Source organism: Mesoplodon bidens (genome assembly GCF_964165515.1).
Source record: "Mesoplodon bidens genome assembly, chromosome: 20".
NCBI lineage: Eukaryota > Metazoa > Chordata > Mammalia > Artiodactyla > Ziphiidae > Mesoplodon > Mesoplodon bidens.
The window spans coordinates 28,620,708-28,643,110 of NC_138181.1; the positions used below are offsets into that span (position 1 = coordinate 28,620,708).

General features: G+C 41.5%; 1 protein-coding gene and 1 long non-coding RNA gene across 3 annotated transcripts in view; one reads left to right on the forward strand and one right to left on the reverse strand.

The window, feature by feature from the left end:
• Positions 1 to 103: 103 nt before the first annotated feature.
• On the forward strand, positions 104 to 21,263 carry CASP3 (caspase 3). 2 transcript variants are annotated; one of them, XM_081221181.1, is made up of 8 exons: positions 128 to 193; positions 3,250 to 3,313; positions 10,333 to 10,400; positions 12,390 to 12,514; positions 16,175 to 16,303; positions 16,633 to 16,808; positions 17,146 to 17,266; positions 18,934 to 21,263. In XM_081221181.1, exons 3-8 carry the CDS (start codon positions 10,348 to 10,350, stop codon positions 19,155 to 19,157), a joined length of 828 nt encoding a protein of 275 aa, XP_081077307.1. In that variant the 5' UTR covers positions 128 to 193; positions 3,250 to 3,313; positions 10,333 to 10,347; the 3' UTR covers positions 19,158 to 21,263. The 2 variants fall into 2 exon arrangements, with proteins under 2 accessions (XP_081077306.1, XP_081077307.1); XM_081221180.1 differs by lacking the exon at positions 3,250 to 3,313 and having other exon boundaries at positions 104 to 193.
• LOC308608298 overlaps positions 21,073 to 22,403 on the reverse strand; it is a 45,953-nt gene continuing 44,622 nt past the window's right edge. The window contains exon 4 of the long non-coding RNA XR_014014136.1: positions 21,073 to 21,162. This is a non-coding gene — a long non-coding RNA (uncharacterized lncRNA). The remainder of the gene's footprint in view (positions 21,163 to 22,403) is intronic.

Consider the following 22,403-nt stretch of genomic DNA (forward strand, 5'->3'; position numbering starts at 1 on the left):
GGGCGGAGGGAGCCGGGGCCGAAGGACGTGTCGGCGCGGCGCGGAGCTCGCGGAGCTGAGGGGCGGGACCGGGGTGGGGCCAGAGGGGGGCGGGGCTGCTCGGGCTCCTACCTCTGAGCGCGGCTGCGGCGGAAGCAGAGCAGGAACCGAGCCCAGCAGAGCGAGTTGGTCCCTGTGGCGTGGGGGCTGAGAGGTGAGATATGCCCTCGACGCTTCTCGCTTTGGCGCCATAGGCCCTGGGCTGGTTCCTTCCACTCTCCCAAGCTCAGCGCCTGCCCCGGGGGCCTGCACCGGCCTGCAGCTGCCCCGGGGAGACGGAGGAGACGTGCCTGGTCCGGGCGGCGGATCCTTTGTTTTGGCGCGACCACGGGGGCGAGGACGAGCCCTGAAGCCCGCAGATCGAGAGACCCGGCCCGGGGACGGGAGGCTGGGCTGCGAAGCGGAGATCCAGCTGGAGATGCCGAGCCTGGGGGACGGGAGGCCGGACCGAGGGTCGAGAGGCTGGGCCGGGGGTGGTGGGAGATCCGCGTGGGATGTGGAGGGCGGATAGCGGGAGGCTGGGGAGCGGAGACCCAGCCGGAGACGCCGAGCCCGGGGGACAGGTGGCCGGGCCGAGAATGGGGGGTGTCGGGAGACCCGGGTCGGGTCGCTGAAGCCTGGTATCAGGAGGCTTGACACGGGTCGCTGAACCTGGGGAGGAGAGGCGCGGGAGGCCCAGGCGGAGGCGCTGAGGCCGGGGGGTAGGAGGTCGGACCCGGGAGCGGGAGGCAGCGGGGATCGAAGGCTGAAATTTTAATCGGGAAGGTGGTGAGGAGGCTGGGCAAGGAGAAAAGATGACCTGAGGGCAGGAGGCGGGCTGGTGCTGTCCTAAGGGCTCTGGCCCTCAGGGCTTATCCTCCCATTGCTGGTGAGGACTTGGTCTCTGCTGCCTTCTTTGTCTAGGTATTATCAGGTTGACGGGTGACTCCGCTTTCCAAAGAGGTAGTTTCAAGTATTAAACTCCTATTCACTTTCAGACCTGAAGGCCTCCATGCATCCTTCTAGCTCCTGCGGGTGACTGTGTATCCATGGCCCAAATCCCTTAGGCTTTGAAATCCCCTCAGCCCATGCTGAATAAGAGTGCCTTAGTCACTCTTGTTTTCAGTGGGTGTGCTCTCAAGCCTTACTTCCCAAGGCAGCTGCCTCTTTCCCAGTTCTCAATAAGTGGCTCCCAAGCCAAGAAACTGGGAACCAACCTTATCAGCTTCCTCTCCCGGCTCCTCCAGTTAGCCGCCAAGCCTCCCGGCCCTCCTAAATATCCACTGGATCTGGCCCCTTCTGTCCATCTCAGATTTAAGCCACCCTAAGCTCTCACCTGGCTACAGGAGGCCCCTCTGGCCCCTCTCCAGTCCATTCTTTATAGCACAGGCTGAGGGATCTTTACAGAATAAAAATCCAGAAAGCTGTTCCTTTGGTCATAGGATAACCTAGTCCCTTAACACGGTTAACAAAGCCAAGCATAGGTTGGCTCCTTGGTCCCCTTCCCCTGCCTAATCTTTCATATGGCACCGTTTCACTTTCTGCAGAGCCATGCTGATCTTAACACTAACTGTTCTCTGCCTGGAACAGTCTTGCATTCTCTCTCTCTTCCCATCACCACACACTTGCTTGAGGAACTCCTATTTATGTTTCTGTTCTCATTAAACATTTCAAGGTTAAGTCTAGCTATTATGTGTTCCTTTGGCATCCATCTCATCCTAAGAGGAAAGTGTCATATCCTTTGCAGTTGCTTATTTTTACACTCTCCCCTATTAGCTCCTAAGCAAATTCCACAAGGAACTGTGTTTTTCTTGTTATCTTGTTCCGTATTGTCTTTCCCCATATTTGGGGCCTGGCACAAATGAATGCCAATACTACAGTATTATGCTTTTTAATAATTATGCCCTATGTAGAAAAAAAATCCTATTTTAAGGTTGCTTAGCAAATTATAATTAAATGATGCGGACTAGAAAGGAATGGTAGAGTTGAAATGCAGAGTTGCTGTAACAATGTGTTTATGCAGGTTCGTATTAGGAGGTGCTCAGCAAGCTGCGTAGACCAGCCTGTGTCAAAATGCGCTCAGCCACTCTGAATGTATGGTAGTTACGTGATCTCTAAGAATGAAATACAAAGCTTAAATCACCCCTATCCCAACCTGATGGTTTTGCTTTGCTCTTTTGCAATGAAGGCTTTTGAACGTTAGAATGTGTTTTAATGAATGAAGGAATGAACAGTTTATTGGAGTGTAGCAATAAAACCTGTTCCCAGTAAGAAAGAAGTGAAACATTGTATCCAATTACATCAGATTTGCTTTTGCTATCCTGAAAAAAGAAAGTCTTACCTCCTGCGATTTTAAGAGACTGACATCTGATAGAGGCAATTATAATGCTTCTTTTCTGTTTTGCTTTCAAATCCAATTTAACACCATCTCCTATTGGTTCATCCCCCTTCTGATGCTGGAAAGCAGTCTTCAGTTTCATGAATGGCGTTAGGTCAGTTCTGGTGCCTGGTATCAGATAGTTCTTTAGTCTCTGCCTCAAAGATGGGAAGCGCTGGTGTTGGATCTAAAAAAAGATGTGGAATCCTTAGACTGTTAGATACTGTCGTGTACACATTTAACAAGTACAAATGTAATGGGATAGTTATGCTGTCATAGGACCCGAGGCCACATCCCAAGGGCAACACCTCCTATTTCATCCATCAATTAGGCAGGAGTAATATACATACCTCGCAGGGTTATTATAGGGATAAAATGAGATGTCTGTGACAGTGCCTTGTAAATCTCTAAGTAATGTTAATTCTCTCCCTATTTTGATCTTCAAGTTGCTTACAGAGTTTCTGCATTAGGGTAGAGTAAAATAAAGTTATCTGTTTTGTCCTGAACACTGGCACCTGTCTTGTTGAGCCACTTTTGAATACAGTGAGCTCTGGTGCGAGTCACACATAGGGGTTGGATCTTGGTCTCCACTACTTCAAACACTCAGGGTTTACGACTCTGCACACGGTTGGTGTTCAGTCAGTTGTTATGGTACAAGTGACCAATAAATAAATACTACTGACTCTGGCTTTTCGCAGTTCAGACCTTCTCTGGCAGGTGGTTGTAAAACTGAATCCCTTCTACAGAGGAGTGATTCTCAGTGGGAGGGAGGAGGCCTTACAGGTTATCTATAATTTTTATAAAGGGCATCCAAGATCCTTCATTCTACATTTATTTCCTAACACAATGTTTAGGTCTGCAAGGACTTTCCCATTTCTCCTGCCCCTCCAGAGATACCATCTTAGGACAAGACTTCAGGTGAGGGAAACAGGCCCCTTGCACTTAGTAAGCATTGTGTCCTTTCTGGCTTGTGGCTTTTGAATGGTGGGGAAGGCCTCCCGTCTGTGTCTTCCTGGTGGTGCGGTCCTTGCCAGAGAAAAAGAAAGAATGGTTTTGTTGGTGTGGCACAACTGAGCTTATTTAAGTTTCTCCTGTATTTAATTTTACTTGCCATGTGTGAGATTCCTCCTTTATTACAAAATAAATATTAAAAGTCTGACTTTTACCAGGCCCAATGACAATATCCGGTTTGGTGACTCTTCCCAAAGAAATGCAGGGACCAGATGGGAAACGATTTCAATAAAACCTCTAGTACGTCACAGCAGAAATCTCCTCTTATCCAAACTGTTGTGTAAAAAGTATTTTCTTCTTTCTGTTTCACTTACCAAATCTGGAAACATGACTGCTTTTGAGACTTTGTCCACTCTAATTGGTAATAAATAGAATCCCGATGTTTTTCAAGTTCTTTGGCCAAAGGATGGGCCACCCTCCTTGTCTGTAGGTTCTTAACCAGATCTGGAGGGCCACTTCTCCTACACCATTGTACATAAAGGACTCGAGCATCTGCAGATTTTGGTATCCCTGGAAGGAGGAGGAAGGGGGTGTGTCCTAGAGCCAATCTTCTATGGATACTGAGAGAGGACTGACTAATCTCCCCACAAGTCATGGTGAAAAGGCTTCACCTCTCCTTTAGAGGCAAATAGAGACATAGAAAAAAGTGTCTGAATGACATCCTAAATGCTTAATAGAGTAATCTTACTTTTAGAAGTAAGTTACCCAGGGGCACCCAAAACGCCATAAACATCATTCCTGGTTTCTTCGTGGGTGGGAATGAGTGCACTTTATCCTATTTCACTGTCCTTGCAGTCAGTTTCTATCATGTTTATGTATGCTTCCTCTCTCATCTTAGTGTTTCTAGGTTGTGGATTTTTGTTTCCTTGCTTGAAATTATTGATAGCATTACCCCTCCTTTGTAGAACTAAGCCATGTAGAAGTGTGGGAAGCTGACAGATCTGAGTTTGAATCCAGGCTCTCCCACTTAAAAGTTACTTAACTGGGCCTCCCTGGTGGCGCAGTGGTTGAGAGTCCGCCTGCGGATGCAGGGGATACGGGTTCGTGCCCCGGTCTGGGAGGATCCCATATGCCGCGGAGCGGCTGGGCCCGTGAGCCATGGCCACTGGGCCTGCGCGTCCGGAGCCTGTGCTCCGCAACGGGAGAGGCCACGACAGTGAGAGGCCCGCATACCGCAAAAAGAAAAAAAAAAAAAAAAAAAAAAAAAAAGTTACTTAACTGCTTTCAGCCTCAGTCAACTGAACTATAAAATGGAAATTTCATTATGCCTCAAAGCATCGTTGGAAGGACTAACTAGAAATATGTAAATAATGAACACATGCATAGATAAATGTACCTTTTAGCTCAGAGTCTAGCCCCTATTAGCCAACAGTAAGAGGACCTGTTATTACACAACACTCAAATCACATATTGTGTTATGATTCTTTGGGCTTTTCTTTGGCTACCTGTTTTGGTAAATTTTTACTTATAATTTTTTTGAAGATACTCGTATTTGTGGAGATGATTCAGAAGTAAGTGATGTTGGTTCTTATGTCTCATCTTGAGATTTAAAACTCGTTTGGTAGGGCAAAGGCCAGGTTTTAGACCTTACTGCAGTTTCCTCATAGGACAGGCACCAAGAAAAACCCACTGATGGGTGACAGGTTAACTAAGTAGGAATAACTTAAACTGGTTATCCTAACGTAATATCTCATTTTGAAATCTCTACCATAGGCACAACTTTCAAGCCATTTTTTTAAAAAAATAAATTTATGTATTTATTTATTTGTGGCCGCATTGGGTCTTTGTTGCTGCGTACAGGCTTTCCCTAGTTGCGGCGAGTGGGGCTACTCTTCATTGCGGTGCGCGGGCTTCTCACTGCGGTGGCTTCTCTTGTTGTGGAGCACAGGCTCTAGGTGTGCGGGCTTCAGTAGTTGTGGCTCGTGGGCTTAGTTGCTCCGCGGCATGTGGGATCTTCCCAGACCAGGGCTCGAACCTCTCTCTGTCCCCTGCATTGGCAGGCAGACTTAACCACTGCACCACCAGGGAAGTCCTCAGCCTTTTTTTTTTTTTTTTTTTTAAACATCTTTATTGGAGTATAATTGCTTTACGATGGTGTGTTAGTTTCTGCTTTATAAGAAAGTGAATCAGTTATACATATATATATATGTTCCCATATCTCTTCCCTCTTGCATCTCCCTCCCTCCCTCAAGCCATTTTTAATAGCAGGTTGTTGTTGGTTATTTTTCCTAAAAGGTTGATACTTTGTAACTTCATATAGAAATTTCAGTTTTAGAAATCAATTTTTATTTCTCTCTTTGAACTCTGTAGATAATTTATTCTGCTTAACTTCATTGTGGCATTATGCAACGGTCCCTTTAGTTGGCTAACCACAATAAAAAATTGGGAAATCATTGCAACTTTTCACTTTAGGAAAACACAGCCTGAAAGGCTTATGTATTTTAGAGTGACAGTAAATTTCTACTGACAACATTTTTTAACTTTTGAAAAATCTGACTGTCGTAGCTTCAGTGGCAAGTATTAAAGGGATCTAGGAACTCAGAGACCTGATTCTAAGACCCAGGTTCCAGGTTGCCATCTAATGCCAATTGATCTACTTAGAACTTCTCTGGGACCCAATATATGTTTAGAAATTTATTATCATCAGCATCCTGAACTGATGGAAAGAATTACATACTCAGTACACTAAGAAGCAATTAGTGTTCAGTCCACTGCTGTGCTACAATATATTTGTTATTTTTATTATTTTTTTTTTACTTTCTAAATAGCTTTATTGAGACATAATTCACATACTATACAGTTTATCAATTTAAACTATAGAATTCAGTGGTTTTTAGTATATTCACAGAGTAATGTATCCATCACCACAGTCAATTTTAGAACATTTTTATCACCCCAAAAGAAACCTCATAACCATCAGCAGTCATCCCCAATTTCTATCCAAACCCCTAAACTTAGGCAACCACTAATTTATTTTCTGTTTATGGATTTATTCAAAATTTCATTCTCTTTTCTGGCTGAGTAGTAATTCATCATATATATATATATACACACACACAATATATATATATTTTTTAAGCCCTATTGTATATTTTCCTATTTGTGTTTTGTCAAATGAAAGTGTTCTAAGACCTTAAACTCTCGTCATCATATAGGGCATTTTTTTCCCTTGGGGGACAGTTTTTTTAATCCTCTGAGATGAGATCACCGTGTCCAGAATAACTTATATTCAGCCAGGCATTAGCTAATGGAGGTGAGGTAATGCTGAGTTAACTCTTAAGTAAGTTCTGCAGGAACCAAAGCTCTGCGCCCAAGCGTGTGGATTTGGTGCTTTCATGTGGGAAAAGCAGATGGTGACAAGCAGAAAGCAAATGTGCGCAAGTCTGATGCAGTGAGGATTTTATTTATCATTATATAAATTTTCAGTAGTATATGAAGGTCAGCTGACAGGACTGGGTGAAACAGAGACTCCACTCTTGAAGGGCACACACAAAGTAGTGTGCGCATCGGGACCCAGGGGAAGGAGCAGTGACCCCATAGAAGACTGAGCCAGACCTACCTGCTAGTGGTGGAGGGCCTCCTGCAGAGGCGGGGTGGGGGCGGGGGTGGCGGCGGCTGTGTCTCACTGTGAGGACAAGGACACTGGCAGCAGACAACCTTTTCTTTCAACTAAAGTCAAATATGTTTGGCTTTCAAACTATTGTCTGTCTTGGAATTTAAATCTCTCTTTTGAAACCCAAAATTGAGCAATGACTTTTTTGTTCTAGTCATTATCTGCCTTCTCACTGATTTCCGGTGTTTCTAGTTTTTAAATTACACACAGTAGGCTCAGAAAAACTCATAATTACTTCTTTTTCTGTTTGTTTTAATATTTTTGTTGGGTTTGGTGTCTCTTTCATGGTGCCAGTTTTTCTTGAATAGTCAGTGATTTCTTGGTTATTCCCTTTTTCTGTCTGCCTCTGTTGCTTGTGACGGGACACTGGGATGGCTGGACTTATCTTCGGAGTTGTGCCAAATCAGTTGGGTTTGGCAAACAAGTTGGGTGCCAAACTCCAGTTTGTGTTATTTGCTAATGTGGGTACTCTGTTTACCAGGTTTCAATGTACACTTTTATTCCTTAAAACCTGCGGGGAAATACTCTGACTACTCACTATTCAGCCAACCATAAGAAAAGAAAGGGACAATCCGTCAACTGCTCCAAAGGCAGCTCACCAAGAGATGACCCTAAAATTCTCCTTCCTTCCACTTCTACCCACTTCTGTTCCACTTTTAATGTTCTCTCAGCTCAATTTCCCAAAATCATTCCCATCACCTCAGGAATCTTTCCCTGATATTTCCTACTTTCTGTCTCAGCAATTCCTCAAGATTTCTGTTCCAGGATCCTTGTTGATTGCATATCAGCAGAGTAAAGAAAGTGAAATAGGGCTTCCCTGGTGGCGCAGTGGTTGGGAGTCCGCCTGCCAATGCAGGGGACACGGGTTCATGCCCCAGTCCGGGAAGATCCCACATGCCATGGAGCGGCTGGCCCCGTGAGCCATGGCCGCTGAGACTGCGCGTCCGGAGCCTGGGCTCCACAACGGGAGAGGCCACAACAGTGAGAGGCCTGCGCACTGCAAAAAAAAAAAAAAGAAAAAAGAAAGAAAGTGAAATAGGATGAGGGAAGACATCTGGGAGAGGTGACCTTTCAATAGAGACCTGAGCAAAATAAGTCATATTATCTTATATAATATTATATAACATAATATATCAGTGAGGCTAGTATTCCAGGTAGTGGGAATAGCAAGTGTGAAGACCCTGAGAGAAAATTATTTTTAAACCGTTCAAAGAATCCAGTGGGACCAGCATATAGCATGCTTGTTGCTTATTGGTGGAATTGAGAGAGGAAAAACCATCACTATGTCATGGTGTTATGAGAGTAACAAATACACACACATAAAAAGCAATCCAGAACTTCCCTGGTGGCACAGTGGTTAAGAACCCGCCTGCCAGTGCAACGGACATGGATTCGAGCCCTGGTCCAGGAAGATCCCACATGTCACGGAGCAACTAGGCCCGTGCTCCACAACTACTGAAGTCCAAGGGCCTAGAGCCCGTGCTCCGCAAGAAGAGAAGCCACCGCAATGGGAAGCCCATGCACTGCAATGAAGAGTAGTCCCTGCTCACTGCAACTAGAGAAAGCCCGTGCACAGCAACGAAGACCCAGTGCAGCCAAAAATTAATTAATTTAAAAAAAAATCCAAAACAGGATAAAATGAAAATACAAGAAGGGTTCTAATTACGTGCTAAGTAAATATATAGGTGGAAGAGATTAATTCTGGCATGGTGGATCAGGTACGATTCTGTGAAAGACTTTAAAGGAAGGGGTTTATTTCTTGTTTATGTAAAAGTGTGTTTGTTGACCCTGCCACATGACTTCATAAAGCCGTCATCATTGGTTTAAAAAAAAAAAACAAAGGGAACAAAATATGTCATAGTGTTTGTTCCTCAGAAATCCTTATCAGATAGAAACTGTTTTAAATACTAGTCTTAAAAAATTCAGATTTCTGGGCTTCCCTGGTGGCGCAGTGGTTGAGAGTCTGCCTGCTGATGCAGGGGACACGGGTTCGTGCCCCGGTCCGGGAAGATCCCACATGCCACGGAGCGGCTGGGCCCGTAAGCCACGGCCGCTGAGCCTGCGCGTCTGGAGCCTGTGCTCCGCAACGGGAGAGGCCACAACAGTGAGAGGCCCGCATACTGCAAAAAAAAAAAATGATAGATTTTATGTATATTTTATCATAATTTTAAAAATTTAAATTTAAAAAGGGGGAGGGAGCCTAGGACTTTCTGTAAAGCCTTTTGTGGTTGAGTGAGTCCTGTTGATGGGGTGTGTATTCTTTTAAGATTTCTGATTTTAGCGTGGGAGTTAGGTTAAAAGTTCTATTTTGATTGGAAGTTTTGAGATAGGCAGGACTTCTAGAGGCTGGAGGAAAATGTCTTGTCCTTGTTTTTCTGTATTCTTTATTTAGGGAGGCAGATTGCCATAGAAGTACCTTTGCTTTGGGGAAGCTAGAGAAGACGTGGTAGAACTCCAGACAGGTAGTAAGGACCTGGCTTCTTAGGAAGCAGTAGGGGAGAGTGGGAAGAAGAGGGCCTCCATCACTGAGCTTTGCGTCTGTGGACAAAGTCACGTAATCACTAGGAGCTGGGTTTCCTGACTTTTCAGGTTGTTGGGGAAATAAAAGATAAGATGCCTAGCACAGTACCCGCTGTATAATAAATGCTCCGTAAGTGAGAGCTGCTTTGATTAGAAGGACTCACTCGCTGTGGGCGGTAAACAATTGTCTGACAGAAGAATGAAAGCAGGAACTTTAGTTTTTACTTCCAGGTTTCCTAAAGCCGGTCCACCACCTTAAATGAGAAAGTGGGATTTTCACGTCTAGTTTAAGAGTAAAGATTATGTGGAGGTTTGGAACTTCCTGGTGCTGAATCTCTTGGGAATTTAAGCATTGTAGAATAGTGTTATGTGAGGTAGACCGTTTTTGGTTTTTGTTTTAACTGTTGAGTTGGAAGGCAGAGTTCTTACCAATGACCAGATCTGTCGTAATAGAAACAAGTTGCAGTGTGTATCTTGATCTGGTGGGGTATCCAAATGTAAAAATATATCAGGCTGCACACTTCCTGTCTGTGCACTGTGTACTTCATAGCTCAATTAAAAACGAAAGAGACAGAGAAATGGGTGACCTTACACATACCTTTACAAAGGATTGTTCTCAGGTTTGACTCACAGAAGCCTTGAATAGTAGAGGTGAAGCTGGGAGAGTGATGGAACTGCTAATATGAAAATATCCATATACTGTGTTTATTTAGAGAAATAATCATTGGAATAATTAATGCAGTGATCTTATAATGACTGATTTTGATTAACATCTGTTTTCTTTATATTCTAGTTAATAAAAGTATCCATGGAGAACAATGAAAATTCAGTGGATTCGAAATCCATTAAAACTTCACAGACGTGAGTATTTAAATGGAATCTCATACAAGCAAAGACGGGTGTATGTAATACAGCAAACTTTGAGGAAGCAGAAAGAATATGGGCTTTCAAGCCAGAGAGGCCCAGGTGACTTCCTACCTCATGTGACAGCTGCATGGCTATACATTATCCTCTCTGAATCTCCTCCTTAAAATAAAACTTTCACAGAACTGCGGGGAGGTTGGAGGGTACCTGACGTGTAGTCAGAAACCCTACCCTAGTAGCAGAAGGATGACCCAGGAGAAGCAGATGCACCCTCCGAATCTCTGTGCAGGATGAGAGGTTTTGTGTTTGGGGGAGTTTTTTGGCCTCCTGTTTTTTTTTTTTTTTTCTGTTTTTTTGTTTTGTTTTGCGTTACGCGGCCTCTTACTGTTGCGGCCTCTCCCGTTGTGGAGCACAGGCTCCGGACGCGCAGGTTCAGCGGCCACGGCTCACGGGCCCAGCCGCTCCGCGGCATGTGGGTTCTTCCCGGACCGGGGCACGAACCCGTGTCCCCTGCATCGGCAGGTGGACTCTCAACCACTGCGCCACCAGGGAAGCCCCTGGCCTCCTGTTTATTTGTGAGTTTTAAGGCTAAAATAAAATGCCAGTTCTCAGTCTGGGGAAGAATTGCCTGGTTATAGATTATCTTTTACTCTTTGTCTCAGTCTTCCTTTTTGGAATATTCTGCTCATTAATGCTTCCAATAACCAGCAAATGGAGAAAGGGAAAAGATAGAGCTCAAACACTCTTAATTCATGTCTGTTATTATCCATTTGGGATCTCTTGTGGTACATTTAATTCTAAAAGTTTATTTCTGGGGTCCAGTATTATTATTCTGGACCACCCAGGGAATTATAAACTAATTTTAGTACTAAACAATACTGTTACAGCAGAGCTATTAACAGGTTACCGATAAGGATTTTTGCAGTATTTGTTAAGCAAAGGAATTTGCCTAGAAATTAACCTTTTGAAAGGCAGTCTCATTTTAGAGGTTTCTTGCCTTTTTTTAAACCCTTTTAAACTGATTTACACATTTTCCTACTTTTTCCTATCATACAGAACATGATTTACTAATTTAAAAGATAGTAATTTACTATCCTTTTCCAACAATATTTTTAGAATTGCATATAACGTGAAATACCCCCAGGTTGAGTGTGTGGGTACATGGACGTTAGGTATCAGTGTTTGGCTGTTGTTTCCTGATTCCTGGTCCAGCTCAAGGGTCAGGTTTGCAGACTGTTTTGGTCAAGTTTTATTGAAGCATAGCCACACCCATTCGTTTACATATTGTCCTGGGCGACTTCCACCAGTTGGATGGAGTGGGCTGCAGCAGAGTCTGTACAGGCAGCCAGCCAGCCTAAAATACTTAATATTTGGCGCTTTGAGAAAAAGTTTATTGACCCTGGTCTAGATAACAGAGGTTTTTGAATAAGTGACCTTTAGACAAGTATTTTCAATTATTTACAACAGTGATTCTATGTAGCAATAAATTATTAGTTTGTTCAGCGCACAGGGTTTAAGGAACAATTTAGGAATTGTGATAAATATTGTGTTTTGAGTCATAGTTGCCTTTTTTGATTTCCCTATCATTTCAGGGTAATTTTTATGATTTCACTCTTACCTTAAAGGATAAAATATTTTAGAAAGTTTAAAAAAATTTAAGTATAAAATGAATTTGATGAAATTTTAATAAAATTTAGAGGAAAGCAAAATATAGAGATTAAAAGTCTGAACTCTGAAGTTCAACAGATGCTTTCAGCCTTGGGTCTGACACTGTATCTGCATAACCATCAGCCTCATAGTGGTCACTTCCTCATTTGTGAAATGGGTTTTTGTGAAATTTTAGTGAGGGAAAGCCTGTTGCACACAACCTGGCATATTATATTCAACAAATGTTAACTGTTCCTATGTGTTAGAGAAGTTGTGTCAATGTGAACAGCAGCATTGGTCATTTCTCTCTTTGTAAACTGTTGTTTGATTTCCAAACAGAAAGATCTTACATGGAAGCAAATCAATGGACTCTGGAATATCCTTGGACTATAGTTACAAAATGGATTATCCTGAAATGGGTTTATGTATAATAATTAATAATAAGAACTTTCATGAAAGTACTGGTATGTATCATAAGATAGTTTTTAATCCTTTACAAATATTTGTACCATTTATATTTGGTGTAGTATAACAAACAGAATTGATGTTATTAGTTAGTAAACTAACGACACAGAATAGCCATGAAGTAGAGATAGAGCAGGACCCTATGGGTCCTACAATTCAACATGAACTCTTAATCTTCTACCCATCATCAAAATCTCTCCCTCTTCTATCTGTATGTTTATCTCTTCTGCCCTGACTTCTGTGTAACCCTTGCTTCTTTATCTTCCTGCTCTCTCTTTCATGTTAATGGAAGGATCTCAACAAATAGTAAGTAGAAGTATTTTTCCATTCCAGGAACTGTGCAAGGCACCTCACAGAAATTGTCTTATTTAATTCTTAGAGCAACCCTGAAAACTAACCACCATTAGGTGCCGAAAGGTTAAAAATACTTGCACAGAGTCCCACGGATGATTTAGTAGCAGAACTGGGACTCAGCGTTGGTGCTCTGAATCCACTTTCTGTGCCACTTCACCTGTGCCTTCATTCATTCTGTTGACTTTCTCTTCCTCCCCTGAAAAGCAGACTCCCCACCCTTAAAGAGACCTTTCTTTTACCCTGATGCCTCTTAAGCTTTGATCTGATTTTTGTCTCCTTCCCTAAATCTTAAAAACACGTACTTTAAACTTGCCATCTTCACTTCCTTCCATCCCTTTGATCCTGTTTTCTCTGTTTCTACCTCAACCGCTCTGTAGAAGTTGCTGTTAGGTTCACCATAGCCTGATCACCAGATCCCGTTCTCAGTCTCTGTACTATGTATGGCTTGAATTGAATAATACTTTCAGAGGTTTTTTTTAAGAGAATGTAAAAAATAAAATCCCTCACGATCCTAAAAAGCTATTTAACATCTTACTGTATTACTTGATATTTTTTCCTTGACAGTATCTTTCAAAGCTTAATTTTATCCATAATAGTAAGCAATATTGTATTTTGCTTGTTCCATTTAATGTAATATAAGCATTTTTTGTGTTGCTGTATAATTTTCATATCTGTTATTTTAATGATTATATAATATCCCATTCCCTAAATATAGTGTTCACTTGACTTGCATAATTTACCATATGAATGAACACTTTGGCTGTTTCTTCATTTTTCATTTTTAAATTGGTGCTGTGATAATTCTTTGAATTTGCATATTAATCGTATTAGAATTAATTTTAGTTAAAGAAACTAGAATCTGCTGATTCAGTTTAGGAGGCTGTCTACCAGAGTGCTGGTGAAAAGGGAAAGAAGCCAGATTACACTGGAAAGATAAGCCAGATTTGATGTTAGATTCATAATAAGGAGTGAGGAAAAAGTAGTTGAAAATGAGTGTCTCAACCGGAATGGCACCATTTGTATTACTTTCGGCTCTAAGTTGAGATACCACCTTCAACCATTGGGTATTCTGCCTCACGTTGCTAGTTATAATGCCCTCGTCCCATAGAATTTTCCATTGTTGAACTTACTGGATGGTTTTTTTCCTTCCAGTTTTACTGAGATATAATTTCACAGAGCACTTATAAGTTTAAGGTGTACAGCTTAATGATTCGATTCCATAGATCATGAAATGATTATCACAATAAGTTTAGTGAACGTCCATCAACTCCAATAGATACAACATTAAAAAACTAGAAAAAAGCTTTTTTCCTTGTGATGAGAACTCTTAGGATTTTCTCTCTTAAACTTTCATATATAACATACAACAGTGTTAACTATGTTTATCACATTGTATGTTGTATCTCTAGTACATCCCAAGTACTTATCTTTTTTTTTTTTTTTTTTGCGGTACGTGGGCCTCTCACTGTTGTGGCTTCTCTCGTTGCGGAGCACAGGCTCTGGACGTGCAGGCTCAGCGGCCACGGCTCACGGGCCCAGCCACTCCGTGGCACGTGGGATCTTCCCGGACCGGGGCACGAACCCACGTCCCCTGCATCGGTAGGCAGACTCTCAACCACTGCACCACCAGGGAAGCCCACTTACTTATCTTTAAAGGGGGAGGGGGAAAATTGTTCTACTCTCCCCCCAAAAATACTTAGGCCTGTAGTCTGGCTTTAGCCTTAGAGTGAGCCCCTTTTCTGCTTTGAAATTTGAAGGTCAGGTTTTACAACCGCCTCTGACAGCCTGGTATTTTTTGTTCAACTACTAAGTGGCTCACAAACCAGGACCAGAATTCAGTCACCTTGTCACACAGCTGCATGGTGTCCTCAGCCTTGCCAATGTCAAAACCTTGATGAGCTTACTTTAATTTTATAAAAATAATATATGGCCATAATATACATTTCAGAAATTACAGATTAGCAAAAGAAAAATTGAAATCACTCCTAATCACACTACTCAGATAATCAACAATAATTTGGAGCTAGAAACACCTAGTCTTTTTTCTATGCATATGTGTTAAGTTTCCTCAATGTGTGCCCTCCCCCGGCAGCACTTTAGCATTTTTAAATCTGAATTCACTGTTCAGTCAATCCGTACGTGTATGTGGAAGGCTTGTAAAGGCATGAGGAAAGCCCAGGACTCCTGGGTACAGTCCGCACACCAGCTTCAGTACTTTGTCCAAGTTCCTGGACTCCTCTGTGCTCCCACATCTGTGCAAATGAAGCCAGCCATGATAACGGTCTCATGGTGGTTAGAAGGCTTAATGGAAACCACACAGAGCAGAATGCCTGATGAACAGTGCTAAAGTGGCTAGTGGTTTGTGGGGTTTTTCCTAAAAAGGTGTTATGAAAGTACTAATGTATCTTAGAATTGTTGAGAAGTTGAAATCAAAGAAATAGTTCCTCTGAGTTTGTGAGGTGTGTATTGATACATATGTGTGTGTGGTGGTATGTGTGTGTTTGTGTATGTACAATATGTATGTGGGTGTGTATGTTTATATACATATATATATATATACTTATAATTTTTTCTTTAAAGTAGGATCCTATTCTTTTTTTTTAAGTGACCATTTTCCCATGGCAAAATTTTGTCTACAAAATTTCAGTGGCAATATAGTATCCCATTATATAAGTGACTTTTAATTTATTTAACCAAACCTCTCTTGTTAGGCATTTTTGTTTTTCACTATCTAAGCAGCTGTGAAAGACGTCTTTGTGACTGTAACACTATAACAGCTTATGTTATGAAATGTCTTATATGCTAAGAAATGAAAGAGACTTTGTGTCACCACGATCAGAATATTGAATTTTCTTAGCATTTGCAAGGAAAAGTTTACTGTAGATTGTGTGAATCACTGAATAGTTCATTTCAAAGCAGTTTATGGGTCTTTTTTAAATTTATTTTTATATATTTTTTATTTTTGGCTGCGCTGGGTCTTTGTTGCCGCACACGAGCTTACTCTAGTTGTGGTGTGCAGGCTTCTCATTGCGGTGGCTTCTCATGTTGAGGAGCACGGGCTCTAGGCGCGCGGACTTCAGTAGTTGCAGCATGTATGCTCAGTAGTTGTGGCTCGCGGGCTCTAGAACGCAGGCTCAGTAGTTGTGGTGCACAGACTTAGTTGCTCCATGGCATGTGGGATCTTCCCGGACCAGGGCTCAAACCCATATCCCTGCATTGGTAGGCGGATTCTTAACCACTGCGCCACCAGGTTAAGTCAAATTTTTTTTTTTTAATGCAACTAAAAGTAACTTTTTCTGTTCAAGGGATGGCATGTCGGTCTGGTACAGACGTAGATGCAGCAAACCTCTGGGAAACCTTCACGAACTTGAAATATGAAGTTAGGAATAAAAATGATCTTACATGTGAAGAAATTTTGGAATTAATGTACAGTGGTAAGAAATAATGAAAAGAATGACCTTCGTCGTCCAATTTATGTTACAATCTAGCTATAATTATACACATATAAAAGTAAAGCATGAGAACTGTGGAACTAAACTGTACACGATCCTACTCTATATATTGTATGTAAGTAAAACAAGTTATTCATACCAACTCACTAGAGTGCTTTGAGGTGTGTGGCTCTGCCCCAAGTTGGGTTTACACGATCTCTTAGTTCTGTTCTCAGTTTCTTCATCTTATTCCCATACAGTGCATATGAAATGGTTGAATAAAATTGCATTGGTTTTCTGTTTGTTTTTCTTGTTTGTAAATGTTTTCCCAGTTTCTAAAGAAGATCATAGCAAAAGGAGCAGTTTTATTTGTGTGCTTCTAAGCCATGGCGAGGAAGGAAAAATTTTTGGAACAAATGGACCTGTCGATCTGAAAAAATTAACAGGTTTCTTCAGAGGGGATTGTTGTATAAGTCTGACTGGAAAACCTAAACTTTTCATTATTCAGGTAATATATAACTGAGCAACTTGGTTATTGAAGATTCATTAGGGATTAATTTACTTACTTGTGGATTATCAAAAAAATTTATTTTTTTCCCTGAAGCTACTGAACTATTGTTAGTTTTTTGTTTATTTAAACTACCACTTAGGAGATAGAGAATAAATTTTAATTTTAGACTTCTAGCAAAAGGATTCTGCATAATTAACATCAATTTTTACAGAGCCTTTGCATTTCTTAGAAATAACAGTTGTACATGTACACACATATTTTTAAAAATAAATGTCTAGTTTCTTTTTCTTTTTTTTTTAACTTTTTAAATAAATGTTTATTTTCTAACCTCTAGGCTTGCCGAGGCACAGAACTGGACTGTGGTATCGAGACAGACAGTGGTGTTGAGGATGACATGGCCTGTCAGAAAATACCAGTTGAGGCGGACTTCTTGTATGCATATTCTACAGCACCTGGTGAGAAACTTACTAATACTGAATGTTATATGTAGACTTTAAACAATGAAGAGTGTGTTCCAAAGGCTGTCATGATTTTGATATCCATAAAAAGCCAACTTGGGGCTTCCCTGGTGGCGCAGTGGTTGGGAGTCCGCCTGCCAATGCAGGGGACACGGGTTCAAGCCCTGGTCCGGGAAGATCCCACATGCCACGGAGCAACTAGGCCCGTGCGCGACAACTGCTGAGCCTGCGCTCTAGAGCCCGCGAGCCATAACTACTGAGCCCACGTGCCACAACTATTGAAGCCCGCATGCCTAGAGCCTGTGCACTGTGGCAGGAGAGGCCACCAAAGTGAGAAGCCTGCACACCGCGGCGAAGAGTGGCCCCTGCTCACTGCAACTAGAGAAAGCCTGCACGTAGCAACGAAGACCCAACTCAGCCAAAATAAATACATTAAAAAAAAAAAAAAGCCAACTTGTCTGTATTTTAGGGTACCTTAACCACAGACAAGTCTCAAAAAGTTGTCTTTAGCAAAGTTGGTCTAGAAAATATGCATCTATAAGAAAGCATACTTACATAGTGTCATTCATGAACTTGATACCACATGGAAACTATTAAAACATAGGACAAGTCAGAGCTTTGCCCACTTCCTGGAATAGGAGAGAACTGTGTTTTCTAGGAATCCTTTGGAAGATAGGAAATTGAAAGGATAAGCCTGAATAGCATATGCGCAGGTAGAAATGGAATGAGGGAAAACAAAGTTAAAAAGGATTTATGAGTAGGTTATCAACCTCCATTTTTTTGTGGTTGTATTATACGTGTCATCATATAAATAAATATTTATTGATCATACAGTTGTTTACTTACATAACTAAGGGTGTCACAAAGTTTGGAAATATAGGGCAAATGTATTTTTAAACAGTATTACGTTTTTAAATATAGTCAATGTGATTTCTTTTAACCTCCAGGCATCTTTCCAGATAAAGTACTTTCAAATTAAAAGCAATGGATCCAGGGAATTCCCCGGTGGTCCAGTGGTTAGGACTCAGTGCTTTCACTGCCACGGGCCCGGGTTCTATCCCTGGTCGGGGAACTAAGGTCCCACAAGCCGCGCAGCACAGCTGAAAAAAAGGAATGGATCCAATAGTTAATCTGGGAAAAGAACAATAAATACACTATTTCCCCTTTTTGGACTTTTGAATATACTATAATGTGTTTATTATACTCTATTCAGATGCCCTCTAGACAAATTTAGGACACTGAAATGTGTGTGCATATGTAAAGCAGGTTATTTCTTGGATAAGCCAATAATCTGATTGCAACACGATGCTACTTATAATGATCCTTTTTATTTCTTTGCTTTTGCATCTTCTGCGCATTACCCTGTTCTTGCCTATTGGAAGGGAAGCCCAGGAAGTAAAATTCTTAGTAACTCAGTGGTGAAGTTAGTCCACAACTGTTTTCCTTGTCAAAGCAGAGGTATACATAAAGCACCCATTTGGTTTTTGTTTTGTTTTCCCCTGGAATCAAAGGTGTCATTTATTTATTTATTTATGTATTTATTTTTATGGCTAATAATACCTATGGATGTTTATGCTTGTTTTTACCTTCATGATTATGTCATAATTTATTACATCAGCTAACATTGGCTATCCATGATATTTTGGTTACATTTTGCCTTGTAGGTTACTATTCCTGGCGAAATTCAAAGGATGGATCCTGGTTCATCCAGTCACTTTGTGCAATGATGAAACAGTATGCTCACAAGCTTGAGCTTATGCACATCCTCACTCGGGTTAACCGAAAGGTAGCAATAGAATTCGAGTCATTTTCCACTGATTCTACTTTTCATGCAAAGAAACAGATTCCTTGTATTGTGTCTATGCTCACAAAAGAACTGTATTTTTAATCACTGAAGAAATGGATGATTTTTTTTTAATCTGTATGCCAAGTGAGGAAATGGTGTGACTGATAAACTATATTTTCCTCTCTCATTTAAATCTAATCTAATCCCCCAGGTAATACATGGAAACATGCCACTTTCATAGCAATAAAACTACTGTGAAGCTACCTCAAACACAATCAGGTAGTTGAAATTGAACTTAATGAAGAATAAATAAAAATGGATAATGGTACAGTCATTATGAGAGGAAATGACTGTAAATTAACAGCTCTCATAATTAGCAAGTTTTAGTGATTATGCTATGCTACAAATTTTCAAGGAATTATGGAAGAATTTAACATTGCTGTAATGTGTTTCAGTGATATTGACAATGCTCTTGTTTCAGAGAACATGTTCTGGTTTTTGTCAAACTATAGACATGACGATGTGGAATAATGTATCCTCGAACTTGGTGGTCCATGTGCATGGTCAAATGCTTGAAGACCTTGATCTTAGAATTAGCATTTGGAGACAAGACAATGGTATTTTTACATCACTCATCTGAGCACACGGTGTTGTGATGTCTGTCCCGAGCATGTCCTTGTTGTTTAAAAAAAAAGAAAAAATCATGTTTAGTATTGAAAAAGGAACTAAATGTTTTACTTGAGAATATGCAAGAAAACTAAGTTGACTCTCAGGTTAAATGCAACATTAATAGAGGGAGACAGTTAGGACTATATGGTGCTGAAATGCAACTCTTCCCACCAGCTGCTGGGCCTCGCATTCCCACAGAATACCTGAAGGGCTCTTATGCAAAACCTCAAACTTTGATCACACTGATAGCAGCATGAATTGAAGAAATTCTATAGGAACATACTAAAATACAACTTACAGAATCACAGTGAGGTGTGAGGAAGAAACAGTAAATCAGTCAGCTGGGCACTCGTAATTAGAAGATGGCTTGAGCCTGAACAGGGACACAGCGCAGCCTATGGGATGAAAGCAGAGCCATAGGCTAGGGCTTCAGGAAAAGGAATGCTGGCTAGTTTCTCCATAGGTACTGGTGTATGTGGAGGATGCACCCAAGGCAAGAAGCTCCAAGAAAGTGAAACAAATCAAACTTCTGAAATGGAAATTTTCAAAAGATGGTGAGAGTCATAATAAAAATGGTGGCACTTTTTTTTTTTTCAGTTTTTTCAATGACAGCTTTTAATTGGATGTTAAATTCTTATCTGCCTTTCTGCAGATAGCACATTATATAAAACACAGCTAGCACCATTACCACTGTACCGGATACACTGAATAACAATTCACTTCTCACTTTACACCGAGGGGGAGGCCTGTCAGAAATCAAGTATGTAAATTAATGCTTAAGTGTATGAATATGAATATGATTTACAAGACGCTCGGAGTGTTGTTGGGGGAAAATCCTGAGGTCTCTCATTCCGCTTCACCGATAACAAGTGCTCAGCGACCTTGACAGACTGCACGCAGACATGGGTGTGGCCACGTGTGCACTTGGCCACCAAGCTTTGGGAGCTGAAGTACTCCCGAAGGGCAAATCCTGCACTCCTTCTGAAATGTCCCTTTCTGCCACCCATGAATGTCAGCCCATAAAAGCAATTTCATTAGCATTTCCTCATTTTCCAATATAAGCAGTGAGTGTGGCCTAATAATGTGGGCCCTCAACCATCCTTTACCAAGGATGGGAAAAATCATAGCACTCTTTGTAGTAAAATTTTTGAGCATGTTAAGTTGTATTTTGTTGACATTTATAATCAAAGGAGAATGATACTGTTATGATCATATACGGTTCTCTGAAATGAAAGGACCGTGGCATGCAGGATGTTAGCAGTTATTCAGTCTTCCCTCCTTTGGTGCCCAGGGAAACTGAAGGCCAGAGAGGAGAGGCAGCACGGCCCCGAGCTGGGGAGAGCAGGCTAGGAGCCTCCTAGCTCGGGATGTTGAGCTGTCCCTGCATCGCTGTATCCCGCTGGTTTTCAGTCTGACATTTCCTGTGAGCCTTCTTTTGCTAAAAGAAAGGAACTCATGTTTATAAATGAAAGCTATTTGTTTTGGCTATGTCTGTAACTTTTTCTAAGTCAATGAAATATCTTAAAGTGTGTTCCTGTGTGACAATTTTTTTTTTTTTCCGCGGTACATGGGCCTCTCACTGCTGTGGCCTCTCCCGTTGCGGAGCACAGGCTCCGGACGCGCAGGCTCCGTGGCCATGGCTCACGGGCCCAGCCGCTCCGCAGCATGTGGGATCCTCCGGACTGGGGCACAAACCCGTGTCCCCTGCATCAGCAGGCGGACTCTCTACCACTGCGCCACCAGGGAAGCCCCTGTGTGACAATTTTATAAAAATTTGTTATTATGAATTTTTATTTCCAAATATAAATTTTAACTTAAAATTACCAAAATAACCAAATACATTCGAGTTTTTGTTGTTGTTGTTTCTGACGTGCTACTCACTGAAATTAAAATATTTTTAACCAAGTGCTTGATTTGGAAGGGCCAGATAAGATGCAACAGGACGCTTTAATCAAATACTTTGAGATGGTGGCAAATTACCGAATAGGATAAGCCGCCTTCCTTTTCTCCCAGGTCCCCGCAGAAGACCATTTCTGAAGTTACCATGACGCCAGGAAGGATACTAAGTTTGCAGAGATCACAGCCCCTAAATATGACCATATTTTTGTTTGTTTCCTTGCTTTGAGGAATGGGGAGTAGCAGAGTGTAAAGGATATTGCTGAAATGAATCATTTCAACCCATAAATTTTTAGTAGGGCGAATAGAGGGTGGGGGAAGAACTGGGGGGGGGGGGGTATGGGAAAAAACCTGTGATGTCCCCAGATGGTCAGCTCTGGAAGAGGAGCTGTGACAGGGGAAGAAGTCCCCTTTGTGTTTTATGTACTTAGAAAAGAAATATGAGAAAGTGCAAACATGAGTGGTTTACATTTCTTCCAGTATTTCTATAGTGAATGTACATCTTAAGTCAGAAAACTAATAAAATTCTCTAATTGGGACTAGGGGATTCCTGTTTCCAAGGAGTACAGGGTGACATGAATAACTCCTTTAAGACTCTTTTAAAGCTATAGTTCTGTAGTACGTTGACAGTAGAACCCATTCTAATCTCTGCTAAATAAAGAAGTCTTCAATATTAAAAAGAAAAATACCAAGGCCAAGAACCCAATAGAAAAATGGACTAAGGGCCATGAATAGACAGTTCACAGAAAAACACCAAATGTCCCTTACACCTCAGATGAAAAT